The 20,040-nt window shown below is 43.7% G+C and overlaps 1 protein-coding gene across 12 annotated transcripts in view; it reads left to right on the top strand.

Annotated features, from left to right (window-relative positions):
• The window catches only part of fbrsl1 (fibrosin-like 1), a 284,888-nt gene that overhangs the window by 192,558 nt on the left and 72,290 nt on the right, over positions 1-20,040 (top strand). For all 12 annotated transcript variants that reach the window (XM_037097550.1, XM_037097552.1, XM_037097553.1 and 9 more), the window contains one exon: positions 317-346. In XM_037097550.1, coding sequence (XP_036953445.1) covers positions 317-346 — 30 coding nt within the window. The remainder of the gene's footprint in view (positions 1-316; positions 347-20,040) is intronic.

Here is a 20,040-nt window from a genome sequence, read left to right as displayed (position 1 = left end):
AGGCTCTTTATAATAGAACCCGGTAGCGTATAGTGTTATTCATTTTTTTTTCATCTTTTGTAAATTTACAGTTTTGAATTTGCAGCAGAAACAGCAGAATGGCGTTCAGTGAGGCTGTGCTGCTTTTCAAACATGAAAAACTCCCTTAGATTACCACACTCTCCTTTCCCTCTTCATCCTCTGCCGTTTGCGCTGAAAGCTGTCAGTGAATGAGCGGCTGCACACAAAAATAACATCTGCACTGATTATGGGCTACTGGGGGGAGCCAAATGAATAATTCCTTATATTTCATGTGTCTGTCTCTTTTCTGTTACAGTGTGACAGCGAGAGTGACATTGACGACAAGGTAAGACTGCTTTTCCTGTGTTTATTCACCCGCCACATGAAGTGGCTCAGAGTTGTGAATAACAAATTTGAGCTCTCAACTAAAAGGAGGAAGACAGTCATAGTGTGTTGTTCGCAAAAAAAAAAAAAAAAAAAAAAAGATGGGGGGGGGGAACAAAAAAAAAACACTCCACCGATCCCACCACTGTTGATCACCTGCATCTTACAGAGCAAGAAAGTGACAAGAAATTCAGCAGCACAAGAAGAAGCTGTTTTTCACTGTTACCTTTCTGTTTCGTGATGTAAAAAGATGTGGCGTCTATAATATGTGGATTCCTGAATATGTCTTGAGTATGCCTTCTAGCCTAGATCATAGCGAGTGCTACTGTTTTGCGGGGCACACACAGTATCACCTCTATTTTCTTGTTTCTCTAATATACCAGGGACCAACTTTATTCCTCTTATTTATTCAGTTTAGTTTTACATTTGAGTGTTTTGCGATGATGGTCATCCTCAGAAATTGAGGTTAAAGTCTGAAAACCAGGCAGGCTGATTAACAAAGTGCATTAGGATCTGTTTCATATGACTCCTCATATGACCTTTGACTGGTAGCCAGTCTGTACACAACCCACCTCTACATTTTCTTTAAAAGGTTTAAAAAGTTTTACTAACAGTGGCTAAATGTCATTTGAATGCAATTTGTATTTTTCTTTAAAAGGCTCAAAAACGTTAACCACGAATATAGAAAACGAGCTAACATCATCACCAACCTGGTGTGCCCTTTAAAAAAAAACATGCATATCATTTGAGCAGTGACATCATCAGGTTTTAACCATTCGACAGTTTGACAGATGTAGTCTATCAGTTTCACTTCTGTGTATTTGTTTATCCCCGACTCAGAGGTGGTTGTCTGATGGCAGCCACCTGGTTACAAGATGAAACGCCTTTGGGGAACCTCACGCATTCTAATTCCTCCACAGTTTAGCAATTACTCCCTGGTAAATGAATGAGATAGCATGCCTAATCTCCTGTAAGCTTAGCTCCCAGTTCTGTGGAAATGTCTGCCGCTCTCCCTATAAATAATACATTGATAGCAGGCCCAATTTGCATTAACTGTAGCCTGGCAAGTCAATAGGCTTTTATCTCTTCATTGAAGCGAGAAGGAACCGAGGGCGCTAGCTAGTTGACACGACAGAGAGACGTAGCAGGCCTGTCAGTCTCCATACGGCTCCCTGGCATCACTGTGGGGGGGCAGAGAGGGAAGTAAAGTTGGAGGGAAGCTCTAGGAGTGTTTCCTTTTCACGGTTTTGTTTTCCTTTCCTGCTCAATCAGTTACTCGAGACTTGTAACAGTTGTGTACAGTGTCACAAATTTTGACATAAAATAAAACATAAAAGTTTGATAATAAGATACCGAACAACACAACTGAAGGGAAGAGAAGAGGAAAAACAAGCAACGCTGTGTACAAATGCAGCGGTGTTGCCATGTTGTTGGTTAGGTGTCAGCCTCTGTCTGCTCAGTAAAATAGCTCCATATTTGGCGTTTGGCACCACTTGTGTCAGCCAGTTTAGGTGGACTGGGATACAGTTCAAGATATGTTGGGCTGTTAGACACGCTGCCAAGTTTTCAGCTGTCTGATTGTTGAATTTTGTACCAGTTATTACACAGTGCGCTGTCAAGAGCCAGACTGCAGCTTCTCCAGTTCAGGCTTTTCTCTTTTTTCCTTCACTTGTCATGAAGTAGTGTTAGCTTTAACAAATGCAATTTGTACATGTATTACTGGCTGATTTAAATAAGTACTAAATGCAATCAGTGAATATAACTTTTTATTTTGATACCTAAATCTTTCATGACAGTCAAAAATAATGCTGTTAATGAATGATGGTGAGCAAGACGAGTTGTAGCCAGGGTGACAGTCATGTCATCAGGTATCTTGGCTTGTATAGAACTTTTCAGTTTCACTCCCTGATCCTTAACTCACTTTTTCATGTCTCTTCGAGCTTTGGATTCAGTTCTTAGTTTTCACTCTCAGTTCTTACTCTTGGTATTGAGGGAAGTGAGCTTGGTGCTTAAAGGAGAGGTTAACATTGTTTCATGTCTATCTTAAAACAGCACTGATGTGTGCACTGAACCAGCAAGAACCAAACGCTCCCTCAGTGTACATATGGACACGGCAGTATTGTTTTATGATTGACTTGAAAATGTGAACACATCGATAAAGAAGTAAAATATCCATAAGTAATCTCTGAAATCGCTACTGGCTAGCGTTATGTTTGCATCAGCACACAGTGTGCGATGCAAAAGCCATGCTTGAAACTGCATGGCATTTTTGTGCAAACTACAGATATGTTAGATTTTATTTCATACATATCAAAACAATATTCCAACAATAAGCATCATATCACATTCACATTACATCTATGTGAACTGACTTTCATGTCAGGGGGGAGGAGGAGATTGTGGTGGCATGACATCCAGGTATTTTTAGCCATAGCCCTTCCAGCTCTGTCTTTGGCAAGAGAATGCGCCAAGCTAAAATATGATTATTGCCTAACGCTAACCAAGTAGTTTTTTTCTATCTTGACTTAGCCTTCGCACATGTTTCAACATTTCTGTTGTTTGCAGAAACATGAGACATGGACAATGAGTGTAAATACTTGACAGCAAAGCAAAAGAAACCTCTTAAAAAAGAATAGAGGCCTAAAGGTAGGTATCGATACTTTCCGTTGCTCTAATGATGTTAATGTTCATTTCCCAAGAGCAGATATGTTGAGCAAAGCAAAAACTTTCATTCATGGCCAACAGGAAATAGAACTAAATGGCAGCATATTTCAAAACAAGTAACAGTGTTGTGGACTCTTTGAAAATACACTGTTTATGTACGTGTGTTTCCCAAGAGCACAAGAACTAAAGAACATCTGGACAAAGGCTAAAGCAGTGCAGACCTTTTTTTTTTTTTTTCCTTTCCTCTGAAACATCATAATCAAGTTGATGAGAGTCCTGAATCATCCATAGCGAATTGCTGACAAAAGACGAAGACTGGGAGAAGAATACTTTGACAGGCCGTCAACAAAAGCAGGAAGAAAAAAGAAAACGATGGTGTAAAAATCAGGTTTCACGAGGAGAAAGACAAACACTGTCATTTGTAATTGCCCGCACTCAGGATAACTCGACAGCGATAATTTTCTGCAACGTTTTGCCGAAACAGGTGCCAGCTCCTCTCGTATCTCTCCAATGAAAACAAAGACTCCTTTCACATCAGATTACCAGCCACCTGAACACCCACATTGTCAGGATTTCACAGATTAACTTAATTAGAATATTGCTTCCAGGTGTGCCCCCGGGGTGCAATCAGTTACACTGTATTTGAATAAAACTGACGAGTTGCTGCCACAGCAAAGTCAGTTTAGATTGCTGCACCTTGTGAAGCTCGCCTGTATCAAAGCGGTCTCCGAGCTTGCATGCGGTGATGTGTTTCCAGAACATGTCAGACTTGAATTCTGCGGAGATTGCCGGGTCACCCCCAGTTCAGCGCGAGGCTGCGGCGAGGGGGTATCTTTATGTAGATTGCCGCAGCCTTGAAGAAACAAGCAATCAGAATCTGGGTATTGTGTTCTCATCATCGCCGCTTCTTCTTGGGAGGCCATTTGTCTGACGTACGGGATTACATGATGTTTGACAATGGCATGTATTCGAAAAAAAAAAACAGCTTTGACCTTGAATAACCGCGCTTATGCGTGCACCACAGGGGGAAAACCCACGTACTGGAGTTAAGGATTCCTTATGGAGAATGTGTTTCTTGCTGCATTTTATATTAATAAAGCACTGCTAAGTGTGTTTGCGCATTAACCGTGCTAAATTAGATGTTTCTGAAGGAACAAACCACATGTTGGGTAAACTGCTTGGCAATACAGGGACTATTTGTATTCAAGTCTGTTTGAGGCCATGTTATGGAACGTCGTTCATTCTTTATTCTCGATCCAAATACTTTGAGCCACTTAAAGTCCCTGTGTGACTGTCAGTTGATTAGAATGTACTTAGATGCCCCAGAACACGTGGTAGCTGTTTAGTGCTTTGCGAAAAAAAGTTGAGTGAATGGTTGGGCTTGTGAGACCGTGACATCTGCGATAAGAAGACGCCACAAGGACAGTAATTGGACATAATGAGATTTGTTATTTTGCATAAATCCTGGTTATGTGTTTAGCTTATTTTGAATGTTTATTCGGGTCAGCTCTGTGAACTATGTGATAAATGTTTCAAGTGTTCCATGTTTGTTATTTCATTTCCGGTCATAAGTGAAGCGGTTTGTTTTGTTTTTCTCCTTCATTATGATGCTCTTGTATCGCACATTTTAACTTTCTATCAAAGAAATTGCAGCATCTGTGATTTGGACTACATCTGGCCCTCATCAGTTTCTTAACACCAAGTATTATTCAAAGCCTCCAACCACGATAAAATCTTCTCAGCCCTCCTGCTCCACCTTTAATCTACCGGCCAACCAATCCTGTCAATCTCTGACATGTCGGAGATACTCCAAGTCAAGACGATCATTTTCTGTCATTGGAGAGGCAAGGGAAAGAAATAGAGTGGGATTTATCCCGTCTCAGTTTGTTCATGCACTCTCATGAAGTGTCATCCTATCTCCGTTAGGCCCCACTTTGCCATCCTCGCTGGCTCCTCCAATTTCCTCTGTATTCTTTCTCCTGTGCAAATAATACAGTGGCTGTCTGTCTGTGCGTGAAACGTTAGCATGAGCCGTCTGATTTTCTCTGCAGCTCTTAACACAGTGGCCTCATGTCAGGTGCGTTACCGCTGCCGCCGCATTGCCATAGCCACAGTGGAGGACACCCGGGTCGGCTAATTCTATTTGGTCCTATTTGCCGAGCAGTCACTCAGCAGAAAGTGTATCTGTCTCCGGGGGAGTCTCCAAGGACCATTACCACATCCTGTCTATGAGCTCTTTTATGGCTCCGGTGTACTCATCTGCCAGGGCAGAGCACAGGCTCTGATTGACACATTAATTCCTCCTCTACCCGCTTATCTTCCTGCTGTGTGCAGAATGAATGCCATATCACCGCGTCGGAACGTCTCTACCGGCTTATCAGTAATGGCTCGTCAGCTAATGGTATCCTCCCAGCTGATGTATTGGGGAGGGGTATGCCCCTGTGAAGTTAGCAGTATAACAAAAAACAAGCCTGCTGCGGGGATTTGAGACATATCCGTTAACACCACCACTACCTTCACCACTCTGTTCTTCCACAAATCTCATCCTCCTCTGGTATTTCCCCTTTTTTCTATTTACTGCCTGCTCTCTATGTGTTTCCAGTGTCTTCCCCTCTGCTGCCATCTTGGAAAAAAGGAAAACGGTAATAATATATATTCATGTAGGTACATTGCCCCTCCCCCACCCCCCGCTGTTCTGCAAGACTCAGATTGGTCTCCAAGAGTCATCATATTCAATAACAAACAGGCCACCCACCAGGCCGCTGACAACCTTAACGTTTTTTTTATGGATGGGAAAAATGGGCCGGCTTAATGTTTCGACACAAGTGATCATCCGTCCTCATCTCTTTAATGAAATTAGATTAAGTGCACCTGGGAAAGAGCTGAGAAAGCAGAATGCCTTGCCACCTCCTTTAATCTAAAACCAATTTGCCAGTAATATTCCTTTCCCCCCCCAGCTTTGGGATTCGCCGGCCCTGATTCAAAATGGAGGAGGAACGAGATGAGACCAGAGCTGACTGGTTGCATTCAGCTCCCCACAGGCACTGTGAAATTAGACCTGACACCGGCAACACAGGCCTTAATATGGAGATGTCATTTTTTTCTCCACTTGCTTTTGTCTTTCTCTCTCCCTCCCTCATCCTCTTGTTCTTTTTCCTCTTTCTCTGTCCCTTCCTCCATCCAACGCAGTCTGAACTTTCTAGCAAAGCCTTATAGTTAAACAGAACAGAAAGGGGAAAGTAGGAGGTAACACCGTGCAACGTGAAAGATCCAAAGAAACATTATTACGTTAATGTTTGGTTGTAAGGCCTCCAATAAGTTTTCAGGGTTAAGGTTAAGATTGGAGTAACGCCATAATCAACTTTTTTTAGAAAAAAAAAATAATGGCTGCCAGCTTTGTAGATCGGCCAGAAATAAACAGCTCATGATGTTCCTCACATCTCTTTATTACCATGAAGCTGGAAACATTTATCTCTTTAATTTACATTGAGCTGTTTGCCATGTGCATTCCTGCTCAACTCCAGCTCATGTGTGCTCTGCAGGCAAATGTTTTTAGTTTTTTTTTTTTTGTGGTCGTCAAGCGATACATCTGTTGTGCATTTGGCGCACAAGTATGCGGTGATCAGCGAGCACATTTGGATTTGTCTACAAAATGAAGAAGGCTGTGCTTAGTGTTAGCAGAATGTGTTTGTGTACAAGCTGGGAGGGAAGTGAGTGTAAGGGCACGCTCAGCGGTGAAAGCCCGCCCCAGTGCATGTTGGGAGGAAGAGGCGTGATGACAGAGAAAAACTTGAAGCTTCTGCAGGGCAGGCCAACAGACACAGCACACTGACATCAGCAAAGACGGCCTGTCACTAGCAATGCATGTCATACGGCGACGCAGGGACAGTCAACATGGCTGTGGCGTCATTGATGTGGCACCCAATAGCCCGATCCACATTCCTTCTTAAAGGTTAGCACTGATGTTGGCATTGCGGATGAAAATAGAAGGGTTGTGGCGAGCACAACCACGCAGAGGCCACTCAGAACAGGAGAGGTGTGAAAACATAACATGGCATCAAGACTGTAATCTTCTTTCACTTACTGCCTCCTCTCAGCGAAGCTGTTTGTGTCGGCAGAGAGTGTTAATAGAAGAAATAGTCATCCCTTTGTTCCATTAAAACCATAACACACACCCTGCCCCTCCGTTTCTCAAACGCCCGGCGCTCTGCGAACTCTCTGGGAAAATCTTGTCACCGCTCAGCCGCGTTCAACAGCTTGTGATGATTGTTATTGAAGGACTTATTGTTGCCTCGATGAACACCCAGGTTCGGTGTGTGTTTTTCCTCCACCTCAACCAGATCCATTTTTAGAGGTGGTTTACCTCAAACACTGTTTTTTTCTCACCTGAGAGCCCTGGTCCCGTAATAGGAGAGTTTTCAGCTGCAGCCAGGTAAAACGCTCGATTGCACAATTTTCTGCCAGAGATCCCGTCAGTTCAATGATACAGTGATAGAGAAAGCATGGCATGTCGTATCAACAAGACAAGTGGCGAAGTATTACACCAGCTGCGGTGTTGCGTCTATCTGCTACAGTATATACCCGCAGGATACTGTAAGTGCTGTGTTTTTTTCAGACTTTTCTTACACAACTGCTTTCTTTCTTGCAGTTTATCAATTATCTGTGTAATTATAAGAGGGCTTCAGCTTTTATTGGTTGCATAACTCCATCTACCTTTCAACATAATTAGATCACAAGACATAAAAACCTGCTTAATGGTATTAACCTGAAGTCACTTAATAAGTAATATGTTTTGAATGATGCAATCTTACCGCAGTTAATGCACAACCACTCGATAGCAAGTAAAGCGTAACACATAGCCCAGGGAGGAATACCCATGCAGTTGTGGCACAGAGAGTTAAACAGCCAGCTAAGCTGACTAACCTCGTGTTCAGTTTGTTCAATGTGCGCCAAAGCAGCATTGAGCAGAATTCAATGTTTTTCAAGTGGCCTGTGTTTGAATAACAATCCAAGCACAATATACATTTTTCCACATGAGTAATAAAAGTTAAATCAACTCCATATTGGGCGCAGATGTTCTGTGGAGAGAGAAAAAAGACGCAAATGTTTTTGTGTACGTGGATGTAAGATTTGAGTGTTTCTGATCGTGCATAAACATAATGTCTAAGTGGGTTTTTATTCAATAAACATAGTTGGACTGTAATTACTTGCACATTTCTGCTGGCTAGAAATGCAAGACAGACTTTGTGTGCGTTCAGAGCTGGCGCACCAAGACTCATGTCTGTCCCAGCCTTGGCTTGTCTGCACAAGGCTTCCTAATTCAAGACGACTTGCTTTTCCTCCACAACAAATGGCACATGCAATCAAGGATAAATATAGAATTCCCTGTTGTTATTAGGAATCAGTGCCATCGTGGATAATGTTTCCCTGAAGAAGTGCTGCTTCCTCTCAGGCCAGGAATACATCAGTAAATGGAGCTTAGGCCCACTGTGGCTGTGAAAAGAATGTTTACAAAGCATCTATTCCCTTCTCAGACAAAGAGGCCAGTCAGCAAAGTAGAACCCCAGTCATATTTTTTGTAGAGATATTACAAGGAAAGCCTACTGACATTAATCATGAAGTCATAGGCCTTTGTTATTTCTTCTCTGTGTTTTGTCTCCGCTTACCAATTATTTCCTACTGAAGCCAAGTTACACGACCTTGCATCTTTATAGAAGGGATCGTCTGCAGCCCTCATAATGGTGATGATGGACAGTGAAGGAAGTGGGCACTGAGGCTGAGCCGCTCTCCCACCCACTGAGAGAAACATATTCCATCTTTCTTTAGCTAACCACTTGAGCGTCTTCGAATCAATCTAAACACTCAGATGCCTGTGGATGGGCTGGCGACTGCCAGACCTCAAGCCCTGCAGGCCCTCGCGTCACTCGGGCTCTGGAGGGAACTTTCCGTGGGCGAATGTGTATGTGATGTGGAAAGCCGAGAACCCCGGAGAGCACGCTGAGATCAGGCCCAAACACACACAGGGGCCAGCTGCCTTCAATTAAGCCCCAGCCACTGCAGTCCCTTATGCACAAAACCAGCCTGCTTTGATCTGAACCAGCTAAGGGAGAAGGTACACGGCTTGAAAGATTACAGGAGAAAAAAAAAATTATTATTGTATCAAAAGGTGCGCCCATAAAAGTTAATGGGGGGATTTTTAGGCTCAGGGGAAGAGAGAAGCAGGTATTAACGATGGCTGTCACTCATGTTCATTTGCAAGTTATTTTCCCTTTGCCTGTTCACTGAGCTTTAATTAGTGGACACACCTGGCCTCTCTCCGAAGTTAACTACAGAACTCTCCCTGCCACTTTAGTTTTTATGGGCACTGAAGACCAATGCTGAGTCATGCGGGGCACACTGGCACAATCACAGCTGATATGCTTGTCAGTTTTGGGCAAAGAGATACAGCAGCTCTTGGATATGTATGAGGTTCAGAGCCACAGACAGAGACCGGCATTATAACTGTCTCCGTGCCAAGCGCCACAGACGCAGGCGGCACGGGCATCCATTAAATTAATTTGACTTCATTAGTGCAGACCTGCTAGGCCCGGGGTGCCCATAGAGATGCCAGGGGGTGGGAGGTAGGGGGTGGTGGTTGAGTGGCATCAGCCGCTGTGCTCTGAGGAGAGCGAACACATGGCACTGACAGGCGGAATATGGCCCCAGTTCTTACACCGGGACGGCTGCCAAACAAAGGCAACATGCGTCACTGGCTTTAGGGGAGCTCAATCAACACCCGGTCGGAGCATTAACGCCATGCGCGCCGCGCCACATCACTTGGGAGGCCGCGGGTCACTGGGCAGCACGCTAGTCATGCGTGTGCACACCGCGAATATGGCAGCGTGATATGATACAGAGTCACTGCCTGCAGGTTGACCTCCTGCCATCACCTTTGTGTCTGCTGCCAGAAGCGCTCATGTTATTAGATTACAATGGTCACATTTATCTCCAGTTAATGGCTTATAACAATGATAATGTCACAGCAGTGTTTAACTAAGTCACATTTGTTGTCATTAGTTTTGGCATGCTAAATATTGTTTGATACACATATATAAAACTACAGAGATGTTTTGTTTTAACTCCATTGGTGTTTTATGTACATAATATTCTCAGCCCAGTTGCATTCAGCCACCAAGCCACTGACTTGGCATTCTCGCATTACTTTTTGTTTAGGGAGGCGTGTCCAGTCACTTAACTGGAACCTGCATTTTTCATGGTAACGGGGTGCCAATCAATGTTCTTTGAGTGATTGGTGCCGCGTATCCTTCATCAATGAAGACCTAGGTTCGCGACTTATCGAGTAAATACAACTGACACTACTATTATCGCTCAGCCCACTCTAAAACCTCGAAAGTGCAGCTAGTCCGTCAGTTATTGTGGTACGCTAAGGCTTGTTAGAGCATCAGTAGTATTACCCATAATCGTTCCCCCAGTGACCTCCTAGGAAACTTGTAGATTGGAAAAGCTAACACTGATGTTAGCCTGTTAGCCTTAAATTTCCCAGATCAGGTTTAAAAGGAACATACTCTATCCTCCACCAACAATTTATGCTACCAAACACCTATCTTTGTTTTGTCCATGTAGAAACTTGCAAGCCAAGCGACAAAAGTGAGGCAGCCGCTATCATGAATACAGGCCGTCTCTTGTATTCCAAACACAGATACAGGTATGACGGGATGAGTGCCAACTGAAGAATTAAGTTTGCTGTCATGGTTAAGTTAATATAAGCTGTGAGGTCTGAGACATGGTAGGACATAGCTAGAATTTACGAATACAACACGAATGGACATGCAGCAAGGACGTTGTTCTATAGTGAAGCCCCACTACCTTAGCAGCACTTGTAACCTGCGACCTATCAGTCCCAAGCCTGCTTCTGTGACCTCAAGGCAACTGCTGCCCACTTCTGGAGCTCTGCTGGGAGTAGTGCACCTGATAAATGTGAAAATAAATAAATAATGGGAGGCATTAAGTCCGGATAGTACTGGAAGGTAGCCTGAGGGTGGTAAGTGTTATGTCTGACAGCAGCGAACACTTTGATCAGAGAGCCCCGTCTGAAGATCGCTTCCACATCTGCACAGGGGGAACGAGCTGTAAACTGCCAAGAAGCATTTTAATGACAGTTGGATTATAAAATGAAAGAGGGCTCCAGATGGCAGGCAGTGCAGCGGCTGCGGTTCAGGGGGGAGGCTGTTTAAACTGCTTTTTTATTGATAAAATATGGGGTGAAAAATTGCGCAGAGCTTATTAGGCGTCCTGCTGTGATGTTGCTCAGCTGGCCAAGCTGTTCACCGTGGCCCCTGTCCAAACATGCCTCCATAAATTTTTAGCAGTACCTTTAAATCTGTAAGATCCCTGCTTGTTAAGTTCACCCTGGCTCACCAAAATCCCCCACACCGTATTTGTCCTTTGAAAGACTTGCTTGTGTCCTTTTTTTTCCATTTTGGCCGGCTGGATGATGAAAGAGATGTTAGTAGCTCAGCATAGACCGAAGGAGGTTTGGCGGGGCGGGGGGGGTTCCCCACATAGCGTGCTCATTATTAACCGCCAAGAACCAGAGTTTAGTCCTTAAACAACTTAATTCCTGCATGATTTTCATTAGCTTTACTCTCTTAGTGATAAAATGAGACCAGCCTGATGAATTCAAGACGCTGCGGCAGTGCTTTACAGCTAGAGTGTATTGTTTGAGGCAGTAATCGTCACCTGGGCATTGACATTAAGTAACTGGCTGCAGTAGTGACCGTAATAGAGAAACAGTTGAACTAAGTACGAATCAATGCCCAAGATAAAACCTGGACTGCATGGATAGTAATGTGCACAGAAATATAAGAGAGGTCCCATTAGGGAAGTATAGTGGATAGTGGAAAGACAAGGGCTCGTTCAGTAATGAATTCCCTTTCAGAGGTGCTTCCTTAAGGCTTTATAAACGTGCATGTTGAATCAAAGTCAGGATGATTCATTGGTGGGAAAAGCATGATAATTACAGTTATGTTGGTTAAATCAGATTGTCACCGTTTGAATAAGTGTCTCCTAGTTAATGCTACCTTACGCTAAATTGGTCGGGTGCACATCTTTGATTGGGAGCTTAAATTGAATTTGCTTGAGATGTTAGTGGGCCTGATTCAAAAGCGGGGGTTGGAATCATGGTCTCAATAAAAGACATCATTGAAAGCAATCTCAACTCCATCAAAATCCATACATGTCACATGTATGCTTTTCTCTCCGCAGAGTGGGCTCCCTTCGGCTAGACGTGCTGTCAGCCATGCTCTCACTACTAATTTAAAATCAATTTAAGCCGATAGGGTGGTTGACTAAAATGCTGTCATAATGGCCGAGCAAAAATGGACGCCTGTATTTTTTTTCCCCCACCTTCAAAAAACGGCCAGCCACAATTTCTATTCCATAACCACCACTTGAAGGCCGACCCGCCGTGCCCCCTTCCCACCCGAGCACATCAAAGACAATTACTGTCGACATCACATCAGCTCACAACTCTTGGTTTGCCTGTTTGTCTCATTATTTGACTTAAAACTGCCATCTCCCACCCGGGGAAGGTCCCCTCCCATCTGCCCACCCTTATGGGTTTACACACACATACACACATACACACACATACACACACGCACACACACACACACACACACACACACACACATACACACACATACATCCTCTTCCAGCTCAAAGAAGAGCGACAGGCAGCCGACAGCCTAATGGACTAATTTGTAATTGCGAATGAGTAAAAGCTGAGTTGTTGGACGTGTTATAATTTGACAGAGTGGCAACTCTGAGCTGGACAATGAGGCTTCAACCGCACATCCTCCTTCCTCTCCTTCAAATGCTTTCTTTCTTCCCCTCCGTGGAGAATAGTCGGAAAGGAAGGTGATGGCAGAGATGCTCTCGGCACATTCTGCCTCTCAAAGCTCCCAGCTCTGTCATATTCCTTTTCTTTTTACCCAGCCCCCCACCCACCACACATTCCCATCCCCCCCTCCCTTTCTACCTTCACATGGATCCCATAGGATAGAATAGGGAAAGTATCTCTGAGCATTCTGATGCGTTTGAAGTGCAGGACAGATGGGAGGCTCGAGGGACTGTAAAAAATGAATCGAGGCTAGTAATAGGAGAGATGTTTTGAATCCTCTCTCCCATAAGTTATTTATCAGGGGCCCTTAGTGGTGGAGGAAGACTTCAGAGTGCTCCCTTAATGTAGCATCTGATGACTAGTAGGGGGGCTGTTCCAGGAAGTACTGCTGTAAAACAGGAGGGGAACATTAGCAGGGAAGTCTCTCAGGGCCTCGGCAAAGGAGAGGAACAACACGGAGGGCGGCTCTTTCCCAGCATGCAACACAGGACAGAGATGAGAGGTGTACAAGAAGATGTCCCGGAGCCCCCGACCAGCCAGTGATATCACTCGAGATACAGAACGAGACTTTCTGTACTACGATTCCCACCATGTTAGGCATGATTCAGCAGACAAGGTACTTCAAATAGCTGTGAAAGTAAATACGACAAAGCAGAAGCACACGGAACAGAAGGCAGTGCCTGTTGGTTACTCCAGTCGTCAATTACATTGTGACTCCCAGACCACATCTAAAACATTTGTATTTTTGTTTTGAATTAGTGGCTTTATTACAAGATTTGTAAAAGACAAAGTAACAACCAGAGCAGCCAAGTGAACAGTCCAAATTAGGCTGGACAAGCTCGACAATAAGAGACATGGCGACGCCAAACCCACTCACTAGGTGCTGCAGTTTTTATTCGATTTTCTTGGAGCCAGGCAGTGTAGCTTCAAGAGGCCAACAGCAAGGACTAGTCTGCTGTACGTAAGGGGACGGCAAAACGATGTGAATCAAGGCCAATTAGTCCCGGTCTCAGTGAAAGCAAGAGATCTTTACAGGCTAACGATAATTTATGTAGTCTTAAACAAAAATCAGAAACCAACCTATCCATCCTTTTTCCAAATCTTTTTATTGTTGCCACAGAATTAAAGAGGCGGGAAACCAGGCTGACACTGGTGATCTGAGATTAGGCTTGTTCATTTCTAACAATTATGAAATGTTAGTCGTTGGCTAGCTAGTCGTTGGTTTTAGGGACTGAATAAACCAAACGCCTTCCACACGGTCAGGTTACTGATGTACAGGTCCCAAAACAAAACTTTTGAATTGCCTTGTTAACTTGATTTTCTTTTCCAACATAGACAAACCGTGCACATAGCCCATTTAGGTTTAAAAGGAAACAGGAAAATTTACCAAGGTTCATCCAGGCAGCAACCTTCCTCAACTATTATTGGAAAAAATGGTCTTGACTTTGGGGGGGGGTCAATTAACTCAGCAGATAATTAAACGAGAGAGCACTAAATCCATCTCTTTCAACAAAGACGCCAACCTTGACCTTCTTTGGAGGATGGACTTTTAAAAAGCTGTGATTTTTAATGTAACCGCAAGATTAAAACTAAATTAATATTTTGGTTTTGCCCTAAACTTGTGTTCTTGACAGGTTGAGTTTAAAGCATGTTATTCTTAAATTGTCCTTCAATATGGAGTGTAATAACAACGGATCAGTTCAAAGTGATGAAAATATAGTATTTTGAGACAATAAATCTAGTAAATATGCTAATACATGTTTTTCTCTTTTACATGTCTTATTTTAAATCTCAAAAGCATCAACAACAATGATTAAATATATAAAAAAAATATATAAACTAAAATCAAATGTTCCCAATCCCTCAAATGTCAGTATTGTTTTTTAATTATCAATATGCGTCACATCTATAATTTTCGGTATGAGCTTCAGTAACTGAATAATTTCTAATTATAAGGACCGGAAAGCGAAACATGAGTCTCACCACCTTGAAACTCTCTACATATGCGATCACAGTAATGGGCCGAGCCAACCAGGGAAGTCTCTGATCACAGGAGACTAATGGCCTCTGAACTGATCACTGAGGCTAATAAAGACCAGCTAACGACATAGTCGCTTCGTTTGTGCTAATTGCTCTCCCTGGACCTCCGCCGTGGCCCGTGTCTCCCGAGCATCTGTCACCCGCCATATTCCTCGACACAGCTCAGACCCTGGCCTCAGCCTCAAAGCCGGGCACCCCGCCAAAAACAATTGTCCTCTGGTGTCCTTTTAGTACGGTCAGGTGTAAAAGAACATTGTGTAGGTACATTGTTTGTTTGGCCAGATTTACATGTTGGTAATGCTGAACTTGTCCAAGTGTGGATAATGAGCTCAAATCTAGATAGTGTTGATATAATTCAACAACAGTATTGTACTGTCTAATGCTATTATTATTATTATTATTATTGACATCAATATTGACTTTATTTGTAACCTCTGGGGACCATGCATTGTTTTATGATTTAGGCCTTAGGCATACACACTCAGCCTAAGCAGATCAATTGCTCTGTGTACAGCTAAAACAATATTACTGCCAATAAAAACATGCAAGGAATGCTTGGCCTAGTGAAAATAGTGGGAAGATGAAGTCACAAAGAAGAATGCCAATGATAGCGTCCACATTTGAGCAAATGTGTGAGCTTTCTTCAAGTGGTTAGCTATGAGTATCTAAAGGTCAGTTTATTTTCTGCAAAGCTGAATCCACACTCCTCATCACATCATTGATCAAGATGCACTGGACTGGATCCTGGTGAAGTACCCAGTGTGTCGCCCAAGAGTCGCTTTCAGCGTGACCAAAATCAGATTAATCAGAATTTATCTTATTTACATTCACATAATTCTAACATGTCTACGTGTTTAATCATTGCTGTTCATCTGGGACTGTCTGTCATATGACAAAACTGTCTGTACTTCACTTTTGGCACATCGTTTTCTGGGCTGTCATGTTGATAGAGGTGATCAGGATGAGAGAGAGAGACATTGACAGTGGTTAGTGTGCAGCTGGTTCAGGCGCAGGTGTGGCACTATGCTCAGGTATCAGGGCTGGGGAGCAGGTGTGAAGGATTGGCTTGTAGTGGTCCAATTTCATCAGAAGTGTTCTGCTTGTGTTCATTAAGCAAGTCGAGAAACGTTTAGCACATTTTGAGAACCAGCCATGCAAATCACACTTTGCAGCTGCCAGTATTTATAGATTTTTTGGGAATAAACCGTGACGAAAATTACTTATTGGAATTTTTTTTCTGTGAATGGCCATTAATCAACAATAAATACTATGCTGTACAGAGTAAAAGTATGACAGTGTCCATATAGTAGACAGACCATTGGTCAAAGTCACCATTATCATCTGATATTATGGTAAATACTGAAAATATGGGCAAACATGTAGTTGGTTTGATATTCCACCCATAATCTAATGAGTGTTGCAGTAACTAGTCAGCAAGGTTCAATATTATTTTACCTCTGTAAAAATGACACTTCTGACAGTAGCTTTGTGCACCTACAATACACTGTCTGGCTCTTAAAGTTGGACACATCAGCCAAATCAAATCCATAAATAACAGACAGTTTTAAGATTAGGTACATTTTTATGGGGAGGCAAGGAGGCACCTGTATTTTTCATTGTGCAGAACATGTGATGCAGATGCAGCAGTGGCCATTTTGAAGCACTGACGCGTGGTGCGGAATTACAATGGGCAACAATTTGCATATCATTTCATGTTCGGGATATTAGATTAATGGCTTGTGACTGGTGTGATGAATACTAATTTAGCCTTAAATCATGTCACTGTTCAGACATCACCAGCCTGCCCAACAGGCAGCAGAGCAGCTGAGCAGCCAGACATTTTATAAGGTCAGCTAACTTCCCTAGCAAAGCTCCTCCCGTTCCTCATTCGCTCTAGCCGGTTTGAGCACTTGTTGTAAATGTTTGCTATTCCAGGGGCTGTTGGATTCACTGTGTAGGATATATGGGCCCACCACAGGGGTTAATGCTGTCTCCATTTACCCCAGCAGACAGTAAAATCTGCTGATAGAGTCAAGCCAGGAGTAATGGCAAAACTGGGCCTGATGAAAATCATAAATGTAATGGTGCCTCAACCCCTTCCCCCCAGTGGCCCCAGTTTGACTCCCAGCGTGTTGGTCCGTGGCGCTCGCAGCTTTTGTGGCCGCGGGGCCTAATGATGTTAATGTTGTGTGAAAAGGCTACGGAGATAGGTAGGAAAGCAGAGTATCGTGCAGTGTTTTAATGTCATCAGGGTGTTTTGATTCACCCCAACTGGTAGTGTAGTGAAACAACACTGAGGACATGGTTCCCAAAATTGGACACAAAGACCAAAATATGCGGTAGTGTTAATTTTGGTTGACTACTATAGAGTTGTTCAAGTTCAGAGCTAGGCAGCTGAAGATGCAGCATCTCATCAGCACAGGGTCATTAAAAATTACTGGAGTGTACCTCAATAATTATAGGAAAGGGTTTTGAATCAAGCCATGCTTTACTGGTTGTCCCTAATGAGCACTTAGACTGATAAATATTCACGTCAGTTTGACAGTAAAAAAACGCCATTATGAGCTAGTATAAGACGCTGCTATTGAACTATAACCATACTGTATTCGTTCACATTGTATGGCTCTCTGTGGTGCAGTAAAGCCTGACTGTAGATTCAAATATATAGTGATAATCTCATTTTTTTTATTTCACTCAATTGAGTCAAGCCATAATATCTATTTTGTATGAATTTCTTAATGGTATGCTGAAACACTCATTTTATCAGTATGAAGATTTTTTTTTTTTTTTGCATACACAGGAGTCCGTGTGTGTGTGTGTGTGTGTGTGTGTGTGTGTGTGTGTGTGTGTGTGTGTGTGTGTGTGTGTGTGTGTGTGTGTGTCACGTCATACAATCTCCTGAGAGAAGATGGCTAGCCAGGAGTGTGGAGGGAGAAGGTGGGAGGATGTCCAGAGGGAGCTGTTTGATTGATGTGTTTTGGGGGTAGAGGACAGTGGGGAGGGGGGGTGAGTAGTTTTGACGATGAGGAAGGGATGGGAGCTTGATGGGACTCCGCGGCAGGAGGGAGGCAGGGCTCTTAGATGGGGGAGGAGGGGATGGGAGCTTTAACAAGCCCTAGATTGTTAGTGACAGGCAGATACTTCAACACTTAAAGTAGAAGGTTTGATTTAATCACAGAGCTGTCATTTGTTATTTGTCTGGCTTGCTCCACCGAGGCCACGGCTGATCAACTGCCTGGTCCCACGAGAGCCCTTTTTCCCCCTGTAATGTCTAAATCCCCTGCACAAATTACAGGCCTGTACCACCTCCCATCCCCACCCTTCCACTCCCCCTCCATGCTTCAATCCTGCCATGTTGAGGCCGAAGTGGGGTTGGGGGGGAGGCGGGATGGCAGGATGTGAGCAGGGAAAGGAGACAGGTACGGGGGGAGAGAGAGAGCGGGATGGAATGGCCTGAGGGCCACTAAAGATCATTAATAGGACTGTCAGAGAGGTTGCCAGTTGGTTAGTGTCTCATAAATAAGAAATGAGCTCCTCCCTCCTCGCCCATTCAAGTTCATTAATAATGCCTGCTGTGGCTATTTTGTTGCATCGCACTTTGCGGGGAGGAGAGAGCACAATCGAGAAGTATTCGGGGATACAGGGCCTCACTTCTATGCTGTCGGTGGTAATCCAATAGGACGGCTTTTCCAAATTAGCAATGAGTTCCCAATATCCGAGAGCAGAGTCAATTAATCCCACGACCAGGGAGAACTATCGAAGGGATTGTTGACAATAATGGAAAGGATGAGACATACATAAGGAAAATCCCCATCTAGGGTATCTCACTGTGACTGTTAAAGGGGACAGTTTACCCCAAAATCAGAAATACATATTTTTGCCCTTTGGTGGTTGGTTCATACTGTGTGAGTTGGGGGTTGGTTGTTAAAGAGAGAGAGAGCGAGAGAGAGAGAGGAAGCAAGTTCAGAGGGGTCACCCTCCAGGTAAAACCATTGCCTTTTAATTAGGGTGAAAGGATATGATTCTTTTATATAGGCCAGGGACCTGGGCACTGTTGAGGCTGATAGTAGTCAATGCCGCTCATTAACCCTCCCTCCCGCTCTCCGCTCTCGACATGGCTCCATCTGAGAAGGCAAAGATAAAAGGCTCAGCCAGGTCACAAATGACAGTAGGGTTTCTGAGTTCCTGCTTTATATACTCACTATTACTATTTCCTTTCACTCCTCTCACTCCTTCTTTCCCTCCATTTAAACCCCTCACTTGTTTTGGTCACCAACCCTCTGCTTGATTTGGCTTACCTCTCCAGGTTGAGCTATGCTAGCGCACAGATTATGGTGCATTTGCTGCTGTATCTCTGATGCCATTCAGCTGATGGATATAAATGAAAAGGATAAATATCGATATTGCTTTCAAGAAACCTGAAAAGTAAACTGGTTCTCCCACAGATGGCACTACAATAGAAGGAAACAAGGTGACATATTTTTTTTTTTTTATTACAGATTGCTCTGTAAAAAGCGGCAGCATCACTTGCAACAGAAGCAATTGTACTTTTTGTCCTGCTTTTCTTTCTTGCTTGTTATCTTGTGCCTTTGGTCTGTTGGCGAGTCCTGGGTTTACGACCCCCTGTGTCTTCTCATTGCAAAGAGATGTGAGTTCTGGTTGTTTTTAGGCGTTGAACACAGTCTTGTGACTGACATGGGAAAGGGAGCGAAGGTCTGACAGAGAGAATAACGGGAGGCCAACAGCCAGAGAGCCATGATGTATGATTTTGTTCCTCCGTCTTTCCTGTTCCTGATTAGGGGCCTTTAAACCATGATCGATCGGCCCTCAGACCGGCCTCAAATCAAAGGCAGATACTGTATGTGCTGAGTGAGAGGGAAACACATGGAGGCATAAGAAACCAGTGGCTTTGAGGTGCACAGCAAGAGGTTGATTCACTTTGTGCAGGCCAGCTAGGGAATAGGATGACGCAGAGGGGGTCGCGAAGTGATGAAAGACCATGGCAGAGACTTACAAGCTGATGGGTAGAAATGCATGTCTGTACTCCCAGT

Source organism: Acanthopagrus latus, chromosome 5 (assembly GCF_904848185.1).
Source record: "Acanthopagrus latus isolate v.2019 chromosome 5, fAcaLat1.1, whole genome shotgun sequence".
NCBI lineage: Eukaryota > Metazoa > Chordata > Actinopteri > Spariformes > Sparidae > Acanthopagrus > Acanthopagrus latus.
This window is presented reverse-complemented; position numbering and strand designations above follow the sequence as displayed.